The 14,712-nt window shown below is 35.8% G+C and overlaps 1 protein-coding gene across 1 annotated transcript in view; it reads right to left on the bottom strand.

The window, feature by feature from the left end:
• LOC112674652 (sodium channel protein type 2 subunit alpha) overlaps nt 1-14,712 on the bottom strand; it is a 134,874-nt gene that overhangs the window by 79,642 nt on the left and 40,520 nt on the right. Inside the window, 2 exon segments of the mRNA XM_049106274.1 lie at nt 4,408-4,525; nt 5,399-5,716. Coding sequence (XP_048962231.1) covers nt 4,408-4,525; nt 5,399-5,665 — 385 coding nt within the window. The 5' untranslated portion in view covers nt 5,666-5,716.

The following is a 14,712-nucleotide window of genomic DNA, read 5'->3' as shown; positions in this document are numbered from 1 at the left end:
AACAACAGCTATCATAGCAACAATTTATCAAGTACCTACTAGGTGCTAGTCATGATGCCAGGTACTTATCATACATTTTATTATTATTAATGTATAAATTTTAATCCAAATTTTATAGATGGATAAACTGAGATTCAAAACAGTTGTAATACCCTGGTCCGAGGTCATGGAGCAACGGGTAAATCTCAGAGGTGGAGTCTGTATCCAGGTTTTCTGACAACAAAAGCTGTTTTTCATTTTCCTATTCTGTGTGAATGACAGGCAGTCTGCACTAGTTGTGTGATTTGGAGTGTCACAGATCTTTGTTATGACTTTAAATGCCATCTAAATACTGATGTCTCCCAAAGTTTTATCTCCAGCCCAACCCTTTCCTGAACTCCAGACTTGCATTTCTGTCGAAGTACTCAGCCCTCCCACTGAATATCTAACAGCCATCTCAAAAACACATTCAAATCTAATCCTATTGCTCAGAAAATCTCGTCAGCTCTTCTGCAAAACACATCTAAGTTCCATGCCATTTTGCCATCCTCATTGTTTCTACCATAGTCCAAGCCACCAGCATCCCTCCCCTTCATAATGTCAGAAGGTCCCCAATCAATCTTCTTGCTCCTAACCTTTCCCTCCGTGCAGTCTGTTCTCCTTGCAGCAGCCAGAGCAATATTTATAAAATGTGAGTCGGGTCATGATATCCTTCTGCTGGAAATCCTTCAACCATCACTCTGCATCTCATTCAGAGTGACTTTGTTGTCCCCATCACGGTCTACACCTGCAGCCCCTGCCCTCCACTCTCACTGACCTCAGATCCTACTATACCCTGCCTTTCCCACTTCACCCCAGGCACTCTGAACTCCTTGCTAAACATACCAGTTGTACTTCTATCTTTATATTTTGCTTTCACATTTGCTATTCTCTTTACACTTACCTTTTCCCTAGACTTCCATGTCTCACTCTCTCCCAACCTTTAGCTCTCTACTCAGATGGCATCTTTCTAGAGAGGACTTCTCTGATCTAAAATAATACCTTGCACCTTCTTCTCTTTTTACAAAGTTTTATTTTTCTTAATAGCTCTTATCACTAGCTGACATATGACTTTATTTTTCTCATCTTTCTACTCTCTCACACACACAATATACATGAATGTAACTATATGAAAGCAGAAACTTTATTTCGTTCTGTGCTGTATCCCAGTGCTTAGAAGAACACCTACCATATGTTAGGTACTTAATAAATCTTTGCAAATGAACAAATGAGTAACAAATGCAAAATAAAGGGGAATATGCATGTTAAGCTAAAATAACAAAAATGACATGAAACACATTTAAAACTCTGGTAAGGAATGTGGATAATTTTTAAATTGTTTACTATCTAGAAAATATAGCCATATTTTATTTAACTAGCAAAACAAGATATTAGGCATATCAAAAGCATTTTCAGTTTTCAAAACACACCCTGGCACAAATATAGTAAGCATAAGTATAACTTCTCATTCTGCCAAAGTCATGAAACAAAGCTAATTTGATATTCAACAGCTCCTAATGAAGATAACAGCTCTTTAAGAAACAAAACAGGATTTTCTTTGGAAATAGAGACATTAATCTAAGCCTAAAATACAAATTTACTTATTGCAAATAGGAATTTTCTGGTTTATAAATTAATGGTAATAAATGTACAATGACCTCTTAACTGTGGCCAAGCCTGCCATCACCATCTCCAAACATTTTTACCTTACAGCAAAAGGCATGTGCTTGAAGTCAGAAAACCAGGATTTGAGCATAGGGCTTGTGTTGGGAAGAATAAAAGACAAAATCACTAGCAGAATCACTTGCAAACCTACAATATTGAACACATCAAAGTTAACTAGACTTTCCCATTAGGTATGCCACTATCGCCAAAAGTTTGAAGAATTTATCTTAGACTTTTAGTCCGTGTGCTTTTTCTTTTCTATATCTTTACTCCAAGATGAAATACCTGAAATATAATATTTTAATTAAGGAAATTAGAGATTTTTAAACATCTGCTTTTTCTACATTGGAAGAAATTTTGTGGCTTATCAGCCGTTTGTTAAGTGTCGTATGGTTCACTTTAGCAAATCTTAATAGGTCTGCAACTCACATCACTACAGGCCTCCAAACAACTCTGCCCCATGAAGATTTTCTTTCTTCTGGGAAGCAAGTACAAACCCTCAAATTCAAGTTGTGTCTCGATTCTCAGAGAGCCCCACATCATAAACTATGTATGTCCTTAATGCCCAGATCCTCTGATCAAAACTTGTAAAGCTGCCTCTTCCACCAGGAGTCTCTTTTTTTTTAAAGGGTATTGAGTTAGGACTCCTGGGTTCCCTAACTCCCTAGGATTTTTTGGAGTGAGATGATGGCTTTCATGACATTTTTAAAAAATACATGATCTCCACATAGAAGGTTTAAAACAAAAATTCTTTAATATTAGGCTGTCTTAATTCTATCCCATCACTCAGACTCAGGACAAAATAGTTTTTTTCTGATCTATTCAAACCTCTTTTATTAATTGTTTTGCATCTAATTTTCTAACTTCTGACTCATAAGTCACTTATTTATTCAATACATACTCTCCCAGTATCTACTCTGAACAGAGAATTGCACATATGTTTGAGTTTTCACATAATTCATATAAAAATAATGTTTACACAAAGGGTATACAGTTATCTAAAAATAGAATAAATAATTCATGGAAAGATTTATTTAGTGCAAAGATTACAAATACTCAAAACATAATAACAGACCATAATTTATAATTCAGGAGACTCAAATCTAAATCTCAACTTTATTATTCATTCTAATGTTAACTTAAAGACTTTTACGCCTCATACAATTGGGTTCTCTTTCTTAAAAAAGAGAAGTAAGGAAATATTATTGTTTTAGATAATTCACAAAAAAATTAATAAATGTTAAAGCATAAAGCAAATAATCCAATTAAAATATGTTGATGTCTATGTAAAGGACATAGGGTAGGAAGGGGAATGAACTAGAATATTAAAGGGAGACTGAATTCTAGAATGCCATGCTTCTGAAAATGTCATTTACCATACTGCCTGGCAAGTCTGGGAACATGATTTACAGCCCCTCCACCCACAACTGAAATGAGATCCCTGTACCAAGCTTATCCCACATCTTGAATTCTTCACTTTATTTAATTCAAACATTTTCTTGAACTTTTGGAGGAAGTGGGCTTTTACACCAAAAGTCTTACCATGTCATGGAATCCCTGGCCTGATCATGTCTCAGAATTCCAGACAATGACTCTTTCTAAAGATGAAACAATGTTAAAAGTTGCTCTGAGACTCTGCTTAGATTTGTTTCCCCTTCAAGAACCTTACCTCTGGTTCCTGATGCATATCAATCCTCATCCCAAGATTTAAGCATTCTTCCTGTAAATGCCCCGGCCTAGCATATCCCCAGTCTTCTAAATCTTTGCTTCCTTGGTTTTCCCAGGCCTGGCTGTCAGTCAAACTACTGCCCTTCACACCAAAATAAAACCTCTCATTCACAACTACTCTATTTAACTTTTAGGAGTAAATAAAATTACCATCTTCCACTAACACGTCATCAACCTCATTTCTAGGAAGTGGCTACTTCAATAAGGAGAATGAAGAATAAAACAAGGATGTATATGGTTTGACAGACAATAAGCCTTTGGAGAGAGACAGTTGTAGCAGAACCTGTGACTTGAATAAAATGCAGGAACAAGTGAGAAAGAAAGAGAGAGAGAAGGAGAAAGGGAGGGAGGAAAGAAGGAAAAGGAAAGGCAAGAAAAGAAAAGAAAGAAAAAGAAAATAGAAAATCAGTGGGATGCTGTTGGGGAAAAAATTTGGAGAAATATCTGAAAGGCTAGTATGTATACAATCACAACTGTAAGCATTTACTAATTCAAAGCTTTCAAATTCTGAAATAAAAAGCAGAAATTAGTACAACTCTGATCAAAAAGATATAAAATTGTGCAATTCAGATCATGTACATATTTTCCAAATGTTAAAGCAGTAAGGAAAATTAGCTCATGGATTTCACCCATTGCAAAACATTGTAAAATATGAAGACTTGTAAAAGGAGACCCTGGTAACATGATTAACATGAATGAAGAAGTCTTAGATGTAGCAAGCAATTCAGAAGGAAGCAGAAGAGGACAGAAAAACGATGCAGTAAGTCAGGAAAAGGAGATTTACTAGAAGATGAGGAAAAGAGGTTCACTTACCTATGATCCCATTTGCAATATGCTAACTGTTGAGTAAGAGGAAAGAAAAAAAAAAGAGCACATAACATTGCCAACCACACATACACATATTTTATATATATATTATATATATTTAAATTCCCAGCTCAATAATTCAGTCAAAGAACAAAATCATAATGAATAACTATTTGAAAAAAGGATATGAATGTACCAAAATCTTAATAGCTAATTTTCTAATAGGGTTGAAGGGAGTTAAAATGTACAGGGCAGGGGTGGCACTGAATCGAGAGATTGCTTTCCCTTTATTCAATACTATAAATGTCTGAAAAAGAAAACACAACACATAAAACAGAATTTAGGATCTTAATATTAAAATTAAGAACATTTTAAGAAAAGGTGGAGATCATCATTTAAAATTTTGCCTTATAAAATACTATAGAAATACACTAATTACCAACATACAACATGATGATAGGTGCTTTTTCTCCCTGTGTGCTATTAACTTTCCTAAATTTGGTAAGTGATGTGAGGATTTAAAGGAGAAAAAAAAACTTGTAGTCAATAACATATGAATTCATAGCACCTTTTATCAAGTTTTGATATCAGTATTTAAAACTATATTTATAATTCACAAAAAGCTTTAAAAGTGAGGTTTTGATTACTTTTTCATTTTGATTAAAATTTTTCATGAGAACTTCAGAGTTTTCCAGGTGTACTTTGGGATGAGCTTCTTTGGGGTTACTTAAGTCACCTGCTATTATTTTCTTCTGCAGAGAGCTGTGGAAAAGGCAAAGTCTATGGTATAAACACATAATCCTGCTGCCAATCAAAGTAACTTATATAGTGCTTGAGATCATAAAAAGGAATTTAAATACAACTCCTGGAAAGAGACTATAACTCTTGTTTTACTTTTTGCTTCATCACACTGTAACGTAAATAGACTGTTGCCCTTACTCCGTTCCTCAACTGCATGATGCCTCTTCAGTTCTTTTTGTCCTGGGAATGTAGGTTCAAATGAGTGCTTCCAAAAGACTTGTAGGATAATGGGTCCATTACATCCTCAAGCCCACCCAGCATCCTAGTGATGCTTCAGACAAATGGGAGGAGGCACATCATTCTTCACCAGACATCCGTGGGTCTAACCCAGAACCAATTAGGAAGTAGGGGAAGAAAAGACACTTGACTAAAAACTCACTTTCTTATTGATATAGTACGGGTCCAGGTCCTCCAAGGGCTCTGACACCATCTCTGGAGGAATGTCTCCATAAATAAATGGAAGAGATTTCCCTGCTTCCAAGTCACTGTTTGGCTTTGGGCCATTTTCATCATCCTCATCCTTACGCTCCTGTTTGGGTCTCTTAGCTTTCTCTTCTGCAATGCGTTGTTCAATAGCAGCAAGGGATTCCCTGGTAAAGAAGCGGAAGCTGTCAGGTCCTGGTGGTACCAGCACTGACTGTGCCATCTTTTCATCCTGCTCCTTTAATCACTGTTTAGCTCCTTGCATAAGAAAGTGCTATGGAAACAAGAGAAAGAGAGAGGGAGAGAGGGAGAGAGAGAAAGAGAGAAGCAACAGTCATTAGGATAAAAGGTTAGCTGTGGTAATTACATGATATTGAGATAAAACATATAAACCAAGCTGTCTGCAATATTTTACTAAGGAAGCTGTATTTAGGGAATTCTCATGCATGCATTCATCTGCTTGCATGGAGATCTGTCTTTCACATTCAGTAGATGCCTATGAGGTAATCTGGTCTCCCACTCCCAAAATGTTTTAAGTGAAAATATCCAATTCAGAGCTCGGAAATGGAGGATACTGGTTTGTGCTTGCTGTTTCACTTGTGTGACTATTTTGGCAGCCATCTTTTTCAGCATCCCTTCTGAAAAAATATCAGAGATCCAAAACAAGAGATGAATAATCACCCAAAATTATAGAACCTGGGCTATGCAAGGATCTTGCATGTACTTCTCCATTTTTTTTCCATTCTTTTTGGCCTACTTTTATACCTTTAATAGCTTATTCAAAATCAACGCACCTGGGGAAAGAGCTCTGGAAATCCTGAAATGCCAGGCTCTGGAAACATAGGTAGATACTGCTTGAAAGCAAAGGAGCAGGAAGGAGTGGGGGATGCCCGATTACATTTGGAACTGCTCGGAAGCTGCACAGGGAGGGATCCAGCTCCTGCCAAACTGGGCAGGAAGTCATCCACGTCAGAGGTCTGGATCTTGGACCCCCCTGGCTTAGCAACCTGCTGCTACCTAGTATAATTGCTTCTTAAATTAACAAATTTGCAGTACTTAGGAAATACTGTAGAAATAGTTCATTTTCTCGAATAGTGCCCATTTCGTAAAAATCTAAATAGCATATTTAGACTTGAAAAAATACCAAGTTTAAGACAGTTTATCTTTTAAACAAACTCTTATTTTGTTGGTCTTTGTCATAATATAAATGGAGGTTCACTGTATTCTAATCATATCTCACTGGACTAGCATATATAACTTAACAGAGCACACCAATCATTCCAAATGTTATCTCTGAACCAGTGGCAAGAGTTTCTATGATTTTTGAAATCATACAACCAAAACCTTAACTCCTGAATGTCATCTGTATTCAATCACTTATCTATTTTCCCTTCTTTTTAAAATATCAATCCACTGTAAGCCCCATCCTACAGGAATGAGAATTTCCATTTAATTATATGAAGTGCCTTTTTGAAGAGTAAATGCATTAATATCCGGATCATTTCTGTAGCATATGCTAGATCAAACAGGGAAATTTAAAATAACATAAGGTACTCTACCGTTTCTACATTTTTTTTTAAGTAGACTAGGACCTTTCAGCCACTAGCTAGCAGACTGCCCTCTCAGTACCACACTGCCTCCAACACATCCCTCATTTACCTCACCCATCCCTAGAGACCCTCATGCCTTGACAGACGTAGGCACGAAGAAGGTCTATGCATACTCCAGGGAGGAAACTGCCATGCCTGGATGCTTTAATAGAAGAGACATGCTAAAACATGCAGCCAGCAGCTCCAAAATGAAAGTGGTCCTCTGCAGATTCCCCCAAGGATTCTACTGTAAAGGTAGAGAAGCATCACAGAGAATAAGCATAATAAGAATATTAAAACATTACCCCTGCAGGATCTTTTATACCCAGAGTTTGGGATTGATAAGCTGGCACCAAGAAGACTGCAGCTAAAATTCCATCATTCTTTTTTTCATTTTTTCTTTTTTTTTTTTAAATTCTCCTTCAAAGACCACACCTAACTTCCTGTAAAAGGATTCTGGTAACTGAAGTAAGAACAGGCATTTCCTGTTTGGGGACTACAAAATGGCATTATTATAACTACCACTAGAGGGCGGGGGACTGTGAAGAGAAACCCTCACAGTGTGTGTACGCAGAGCCCTGTGCTTCAGGCAGCCCAAGGCTTTCACTGATGGAACTCTGATTTCTCACAGGCTTTTCTCAGAACAAAATGCTAAGACTGCTGATTTCAATCATTAACTTTGCTAACAGGTTAAGCTTCTGTTCATGCTCTTTATTTGCTAAACCAGCAATCATTCAATCAATACAGATAATTCAAATTAAAAGTAGAAAAAGGAGAGTAAATACTGAAAGTTAAAAATTAAAATTCATAAAAAAGCAATTATATTAATGAAAGTCTTACATACAGGGGAATTTAAGATTAGCCTCAGCCCCAGAGTGTCTGAAATCCAATAAGTGCTTTGCTAATTCAACAAAGAGATGGTCTTTGTGCCACACAAATAAACTTTCTCTAGAAATAAAATTACCCTGATGGGATATCAGTATTTTAACTTAGTGGCTGACAAGGCAACCAGAAGAAAACTGAAAAGCCAGTGAAATCCTGAGTGCCAGTCTTTCGATTAATGACATAGTGATGATCTGAGGACTTACTATGTGCCAGTCACTGACTGAGCTAACATGTCTGTATGCATCATATCGTTTCATCCTCGCCACAGTCCTATCAAATAAACACTTTCACGATCCTGATTTGAAAACTGAAGAAAGGAAATACACAAGCGATAGAGTCGCCTAAGATCATACACACAGGATTCAAACTGAAAGTCTGACACCAAAAATCTGTGAAATGAAAATTAAATAAAAATCAGGCAGTGGTACCAATTATAACCAGAAAAAATCCTAAGTATTAAATCATTATATTTTGCATATTTTCTAGTTTCATAATTTTCAATAGACAATGTATTTGTTAGCATTGAGCATAGAGAAGATAGAGCCAAAAATGATTTTTTAATCACTCTTGCAGGTCTCTTTTTTGTTTTTTGTTTTTAAAGATTTTATTTATTTATCCATGAGAGACACAGAGAGAGAGGCAGAGACACAGGCAGAGAGGGAAGCAGTCTCCATGCAGGGAGCCTGATGTAGGACTCAATCCTGGGACTCCAGGATCACACCCTGAGCCAAAGGCAGACACTTAACCCTTGAGCCACCCAGGCGTCCCATAGCAGGTCTCTTTTGGTTATAAGAGACAAAAGAATGACTCACACTGGCTTGAGAAAGAAAAAAGAAAGAAAGAGAGAGAGAAAGGGAAGAGGGGAGGGAGGGAGGAAGGGAGAGAGGAAAGGATGGAAGGAAAAGGAAATTCATTAGTTGAAGGTTTATTGTCTAGAGGTAGCTTTGGGTATGGAATGATTCTGGTGCACAGCTGACATTACCAGCACTTAGTTATGCTGTATCCTTTGGCTTTGACTTTCATGGTGATAGCTTTTCTAGATATTCATCCCTTATTATAGTAAGGTGCTATAGCAGCTCCAGCCTACCAACCTCCCAGACTTAAGTCCCATAGGAATAAAGACCCAGAAAAACTCTCATTGCACCTCACTGGCTCCAGCTGGGTCACACACCCATCCCTGAAGTAATCACTCAGTCCAAGGTAATGTTGTGCTTTATGCTTTGATTGGTCTACCCCAAAGCAAATGCCTTACCCTAGGAACTGTGGTAGAGGTGTAAGATTGTGGTAGTGGTATAAGAATATTTCTCAAAAGTGGAGTTGGAATACTATCACAGGATATGGGGTAGATGGATGCTTATCAACAAAAACAAGTAAGTGTGTACTATAGTCACATACTGGTCATATCAGCAGTGCTTCAATACTTGGTAATATTATAAATGTCAGAAGATATATATATCGTTATTTCTAATGATAATGGTAAAGTTAGCAAATATGCTATATATTTACATACTATATATATATACATACAAGATATTTTCTAGCATATATATAGCATATTTGCTAACTTTACCTTTTTCATTAGGAAAAATATATGTTCTGCGTACACCACCTTAAAGACTTAGAAGCCAGGCAAGAAAGTTAGAAGATTCTTTCCCCAAAATAAGTTGTCCTACTGTAATCATATAGTCCACAAATCTCTGTAATGAGCATTAGCTACCTTTATCAAATGAATACATGAGTATTCTGGTCTCACTTTACAAATGTGCTTAATAATAGGCTTTTGTGTAACAAGATTCTAATTTAAAAAAATAAATTAAGGGGCAAAACACTTAGCAGTGATTTGCCAAATGTATTTTTTGGGGGAGATTAACCATAATAATAACACATACTGCACTATTTTTGTCAGGCACTATCTTAAGAACTATAAAACCATTTAATTCTTATAACAACCTAATGAAATAGATGCTATGATTATCCCTATTTAAAACATGGGGAAACTGATGTATCAAGAGGATAAATAATTCACAGCATGCATAAGTTCTCACAGTTGAAAGTAGTAGTGGCAGAATTTGAACTCATGCTCTGTGGTCACAGAATCCATGTGCCTAACCATTATGCAATGCTTCTCCAGCCTCTTCCAGGAGCTTGCTATCAGGAACACCAAGGTAATGTGCAGTTTATTTGATATTGTGTTACTTGTAGGGTCACTCATTCCTGTCTCATTGATCCTAGCTAGTGAATGTGTCTTAGGATATTTAAAAGGGGGAACACAGGATGTTCTACCAAAATATCCAAGATATATGATGAGCAACACCTGAAAAGTTTTTCAATTTCAAAAGTACTTCTATGCAATATAGATTTGAAATAAAAATCATCGTCTCTTTTTTCTGATTTCCCAGGATTAAGTTTTCAGAGAGCTTTCACATTAGTTTTTCTTCCATTTGTTCTTGTTAATACCAAACTGACATTTTATGAGAATGCTAAATGGCATGTTATATGAAGTTTTTGAACTTCACTCAGTTGTATTACTTTGCAAGCAGGTGATTTTATATTACAACTTTTAAGGCCAGACATTATATTTAGAAGACCCATAAGTAATTGGAAAGGCAAACAATATTATTTTAAGTAGTTAAAATGGAACGGATATTAAGAATTAGATTTCTAAATTCTGATTACATTTGTTTGCCTTTCAATGCCTTCTTTTAAAAATTTTTCTCACTTATAAAAGAGGAACATTAATTTTCTAAAATAAAATATAAAAGAAGACATGTTATTATGCATGTTGACGCTTACAAGAATAAGAGAGTTATATGAAAGATAGAGTAATAATAAAACAAAGACATGTAGTAAAAATAACATATGACTCTAATTTCTTTCCACTAAGAATCACTTTATAATAATAAGTACTCTCAGGTTCAACTTATACTGAAAAAAAAATTGGATTACTTAATCTCACAGACAAGAAAATAATTATATAATAATTTATATTATAATTAATGATTGTGGATAAGTGCTCAAAAACTTTAGAGGATTTTTACCCAAGAAAGCTGAGAAAGACTAAAAAATGTCTTTCTGAAAGTTATCTTTTAATCCAATTTTACAACTAAGTTCTGGTCTTCTTCAGTACATTAGAATAATGCTGGAAACATAAACTAAGAAAAGATTTGCTGACTGTTATCTAAAGATTTATTTTTGGACTTTCTAGTTTCCTTGATCCGTAGATTTCAATCTATTTTTTCAGGAACTTTTTGATGGTCACTTACTGCGTTTTTACATATATTTCTCTCTTTAACCTCAATCCACTCACTCATTTCTGTAACTAACAATTTCCATAAAAGGGAAAAAGTTCTGAATAACCAGACTTATGTGTTTTCCACTGTAGATTAGGAACAGAACATAATAGAAAGTGAAAGATCTAGGCTCAGTATGTACTATTCAGATAAACCGTCATTTTTCTTTCAATGCCAGGGTTAGTTCCAATATGAAAAAACTTATTTGCAGTGTTTTATATTCATATATTCATTCACTTTATAAAAGTATAGGCATTCCTTTAAATGACTGTTATATTTTTAAATATTATTTTTTTTCCTTAACAGATATGCACACCAATATTATCATGATCATGATAATCCCTGGGAAATAATATTCAGTGTAGAAAATAATCACTTTACATCCAGTTTTCCTGGGAAAAAAATTATATATAACGAGATATGCCTATATTTTTATGCAAGTATTTTTATTCTATTGCAGATAGCCTGGCAACTCATTTCTACATCCTTTTTAGATCTTTATATATGTTAAATGCATGTTAGTAGACATCTATGAACTACCTCAACACTTCCTAAATGATTTGTTAGCTGGAAAGCCACCTCTATGCTGATTACATATTTGTTTATTTTTGATGACTAGATAATACTAGAATCACAGAATTCAGTTCTGGATTTAATACGTAAGGAAGAAAATTTCCCAAGGTATGGTCCTCCTCATAATAATGAGACATTTCCATTTGTTCCAAATGCCTGAATATTTCCAGCTTCAGTTTTCATCAAGGACTTCTACCTTATAATTTTCCCCCTCAGCCCTCATCCTCTTCAATGAGGGAGAAAAAAAGCAGCCTCTAAACCCCCAGTGGGGTAGTGGATGTGAATGTCCAGGCATCCTCCCCAGGAGACAACAAGCGGGCAGAGCCAGGAACAGAAGGTCTTTGAAATGAAAAACAATGCTCAAAAAATAGCTACATTCCAAAATGTCCTAGATATAAAATGTGTACATTCATGTGTGTATGTACATGTGTGTGCCTCAGACAGACAGAGAGAGAACTCACTGTGAGAGAATGAGACCATACGAGACTATGGATTTGTGTCTTCATGTCATGTTGACATGATCTAAATTCTGGCACTCTACTTGGTTCTTGATATTGTTATCTCATTTAATCCTTGTGCTATTTTGTAAAGGAAGTAGTGTTGTTGACACTTTTCTAATGTGGTGGTGATCTGGGCTTACAGAGGCTGTAAGTAGGCATTGCCACACAGAGCCAGCATTTAAACTCACATGTAAAAAAAAAAAAAAAAAAAAAAAAAACATAAACTCACATGTGTCTGACTGCAAATTCTAAATACGCTTCATCATCCCATTTTCTGAGAAATGTACCATTGATTCACCAATTGAGAAGGATAACATGAAATATGTCTGATTTTATAAGTCACTGGATCTCTATCTACACCTGAGAATACCATAAGCCCACTGCTATTAAACAAACTGGTGACCCACAAGGAATAACTTAGTTTCCCCTTATAATCATGTTATTGTGGGGTTAGCTTGACTTCTGCTGGAATAAGACTTAAACTCTCTGAACTTTGGTTTTCTCATCAGTAGAAATGTAAGCTCAGTAAGTTTTATGAAATAAATTTATAAGAAAAAAAGTAAGTACTATGCCTAGGACATAGTAGATGCTAAATAAATGCTTGTCAGAGACACCTTAGTGATGTTCATCAGTAGAACTTTTTATTAAAGTTATCCATGTAAAGCCTTTATTTCCTATTATCTCATCTTTCTTATCTTCATCCATCTTTCTTTGTGGCTTTTCTGCAATGCTCAGGCTAGTACGTCACCTGAGATAAACTGTACAGTAAATCATTAATGAGTTAACAGCTGTAGCCCTATATTATTCAGAAGCTTTCTTGTTCTTTTCACTCAGTACACTTTCTTTTCTCACCAGTTTATAATTTATGGGTCAAGACACCAGCCTAATTCCAGATTTGGGGTTTGTTTCTCTCTTTCAGTTTTACAGGACAGTGTAAGTGACCCTATACATTCACGGCCCCTCCACTGTTAGAGCTTACTTTACCTTTCTTAAAGTCAGACTACTTAACAAAAGTCAGACAATTCTCTCTGTTGCCTCCCCTCTCCACTACACAAACACACCTTATGTGCATAAACATGCATACGCTTGTTTCTGCCTTTGTAGCTTGTTTCAGCAGCCCAGAAAGTTCTTTGCCTTTCCCATATTTCACTTGTTCAGGTGCAATTGCTCTCACAAACTTTAAGAAACATCTCCTTCTGGGCACCTGGGTGGCTCAGTGGGTTCAGTGGCTACCTCCATCTCAGGTCCTAATCTCAAGAGTCCTAGGATGGAGCCCCGCTGCCCCTAGGCTCCTTGCTCAGAGGGGAGCCTGCTTCTCCCTCTGCCTCTCCCCACTGCTCATGCTCTCTCAAGCACACTCTCTCTCAAATAAATAAATAAATAAATAAATAAATAAATAAATAAATAAATAAAATATTTAAAAAAAACAAAATCTCTTCTTCTGAATTATTTCCATTTTATGTGGTATAGTAGAGACACAGTGCCATTTTTCTTAATGCATCCCTATACATACATTTTTTTTTGTTTCAATTCACTCCCCAAACTACTGCTAAGTCAACTTAATGAAAGTATAACTTTATATTTGTCACCTTCATGCAAAAATCTTCAACCATTCTCTATTAACCATTCCTATAAATTCCTATAAATTTCTACAAATTCCACTCCCTGACTTTTAAAGAACACTCTAAATTTCCTTTCCAGTCTTATTACCTGTCACCTCTTACTAGCACTTTATGGTAAAGAAGAAATAATTTGCTCAAATTTTCCTAAACTTGCACCCTGATCTCTGTGTTTTTACTTCCAAGTTATTGCTTATGTTGCTTTCACAACCTGAAATTCACTACAATTCAACCTGACAAGACAATAGCAGTTTTAAATCTCAAATGTTACATTTCCCATGAATATTTCTACATCCTTTCAGCTAGGTATGGCCTTTCACAAAGTGTTCAATAGCACTTGTTTTTCATACACTATTTGTCGTATTTATGTAAATGCCTTGAGGTAAGGCTATAATATACTCCGTTTGTGACTCTTAAACTACATAAAGCAATACCCTGCACAAAATAGATACTCATAAAAAGAACGGGATACCAGACAATTTCAAAGAGACATGGTTTTAAGCAAACTGTCATGTTGAACAGGGCCTAGATGTGCGAAAGGCTCTTATGACAGATCAACAATGAATATGAGTGCTATAGGAAAAATTTGGTTTGATTTAATATAAATAACAATGTTTGAATTCTTACACTTGCCTTAAACAAAACGACTATTCCTTAATAAGAAATAATTCTCAATTATCTGAGATACTCAAGCAGACACAGTAGAAAGGATGCGTGTCTGGGCTAATAACTGAAACGTATAATAGCAACAGTGGGGGATCCCTGGGTGGCTCAGTGGTTTAGCGCCTGCCTTTGGTCCAGGGTGCGATCCTGG

The sequence above is a fragment of the Canis lupus genome, chromosome 36, assembly GCF_003254725.2.
Source record: "Canis lupus dingo isolate Sandy chromosome 36, ASM325472v2, whole genome shotgun sequence".
Lineage (NCBI taxonomy): Eukaryota > Metazoa > Chordata > Mammalia > Carnivora > Canidae > Canis > Canis lupus.
The sequence above is the reverse complement of the archived record's forward strand: the minus strand, read 5'-3'. Positions and strand labels throughout refer to the sequence as shown.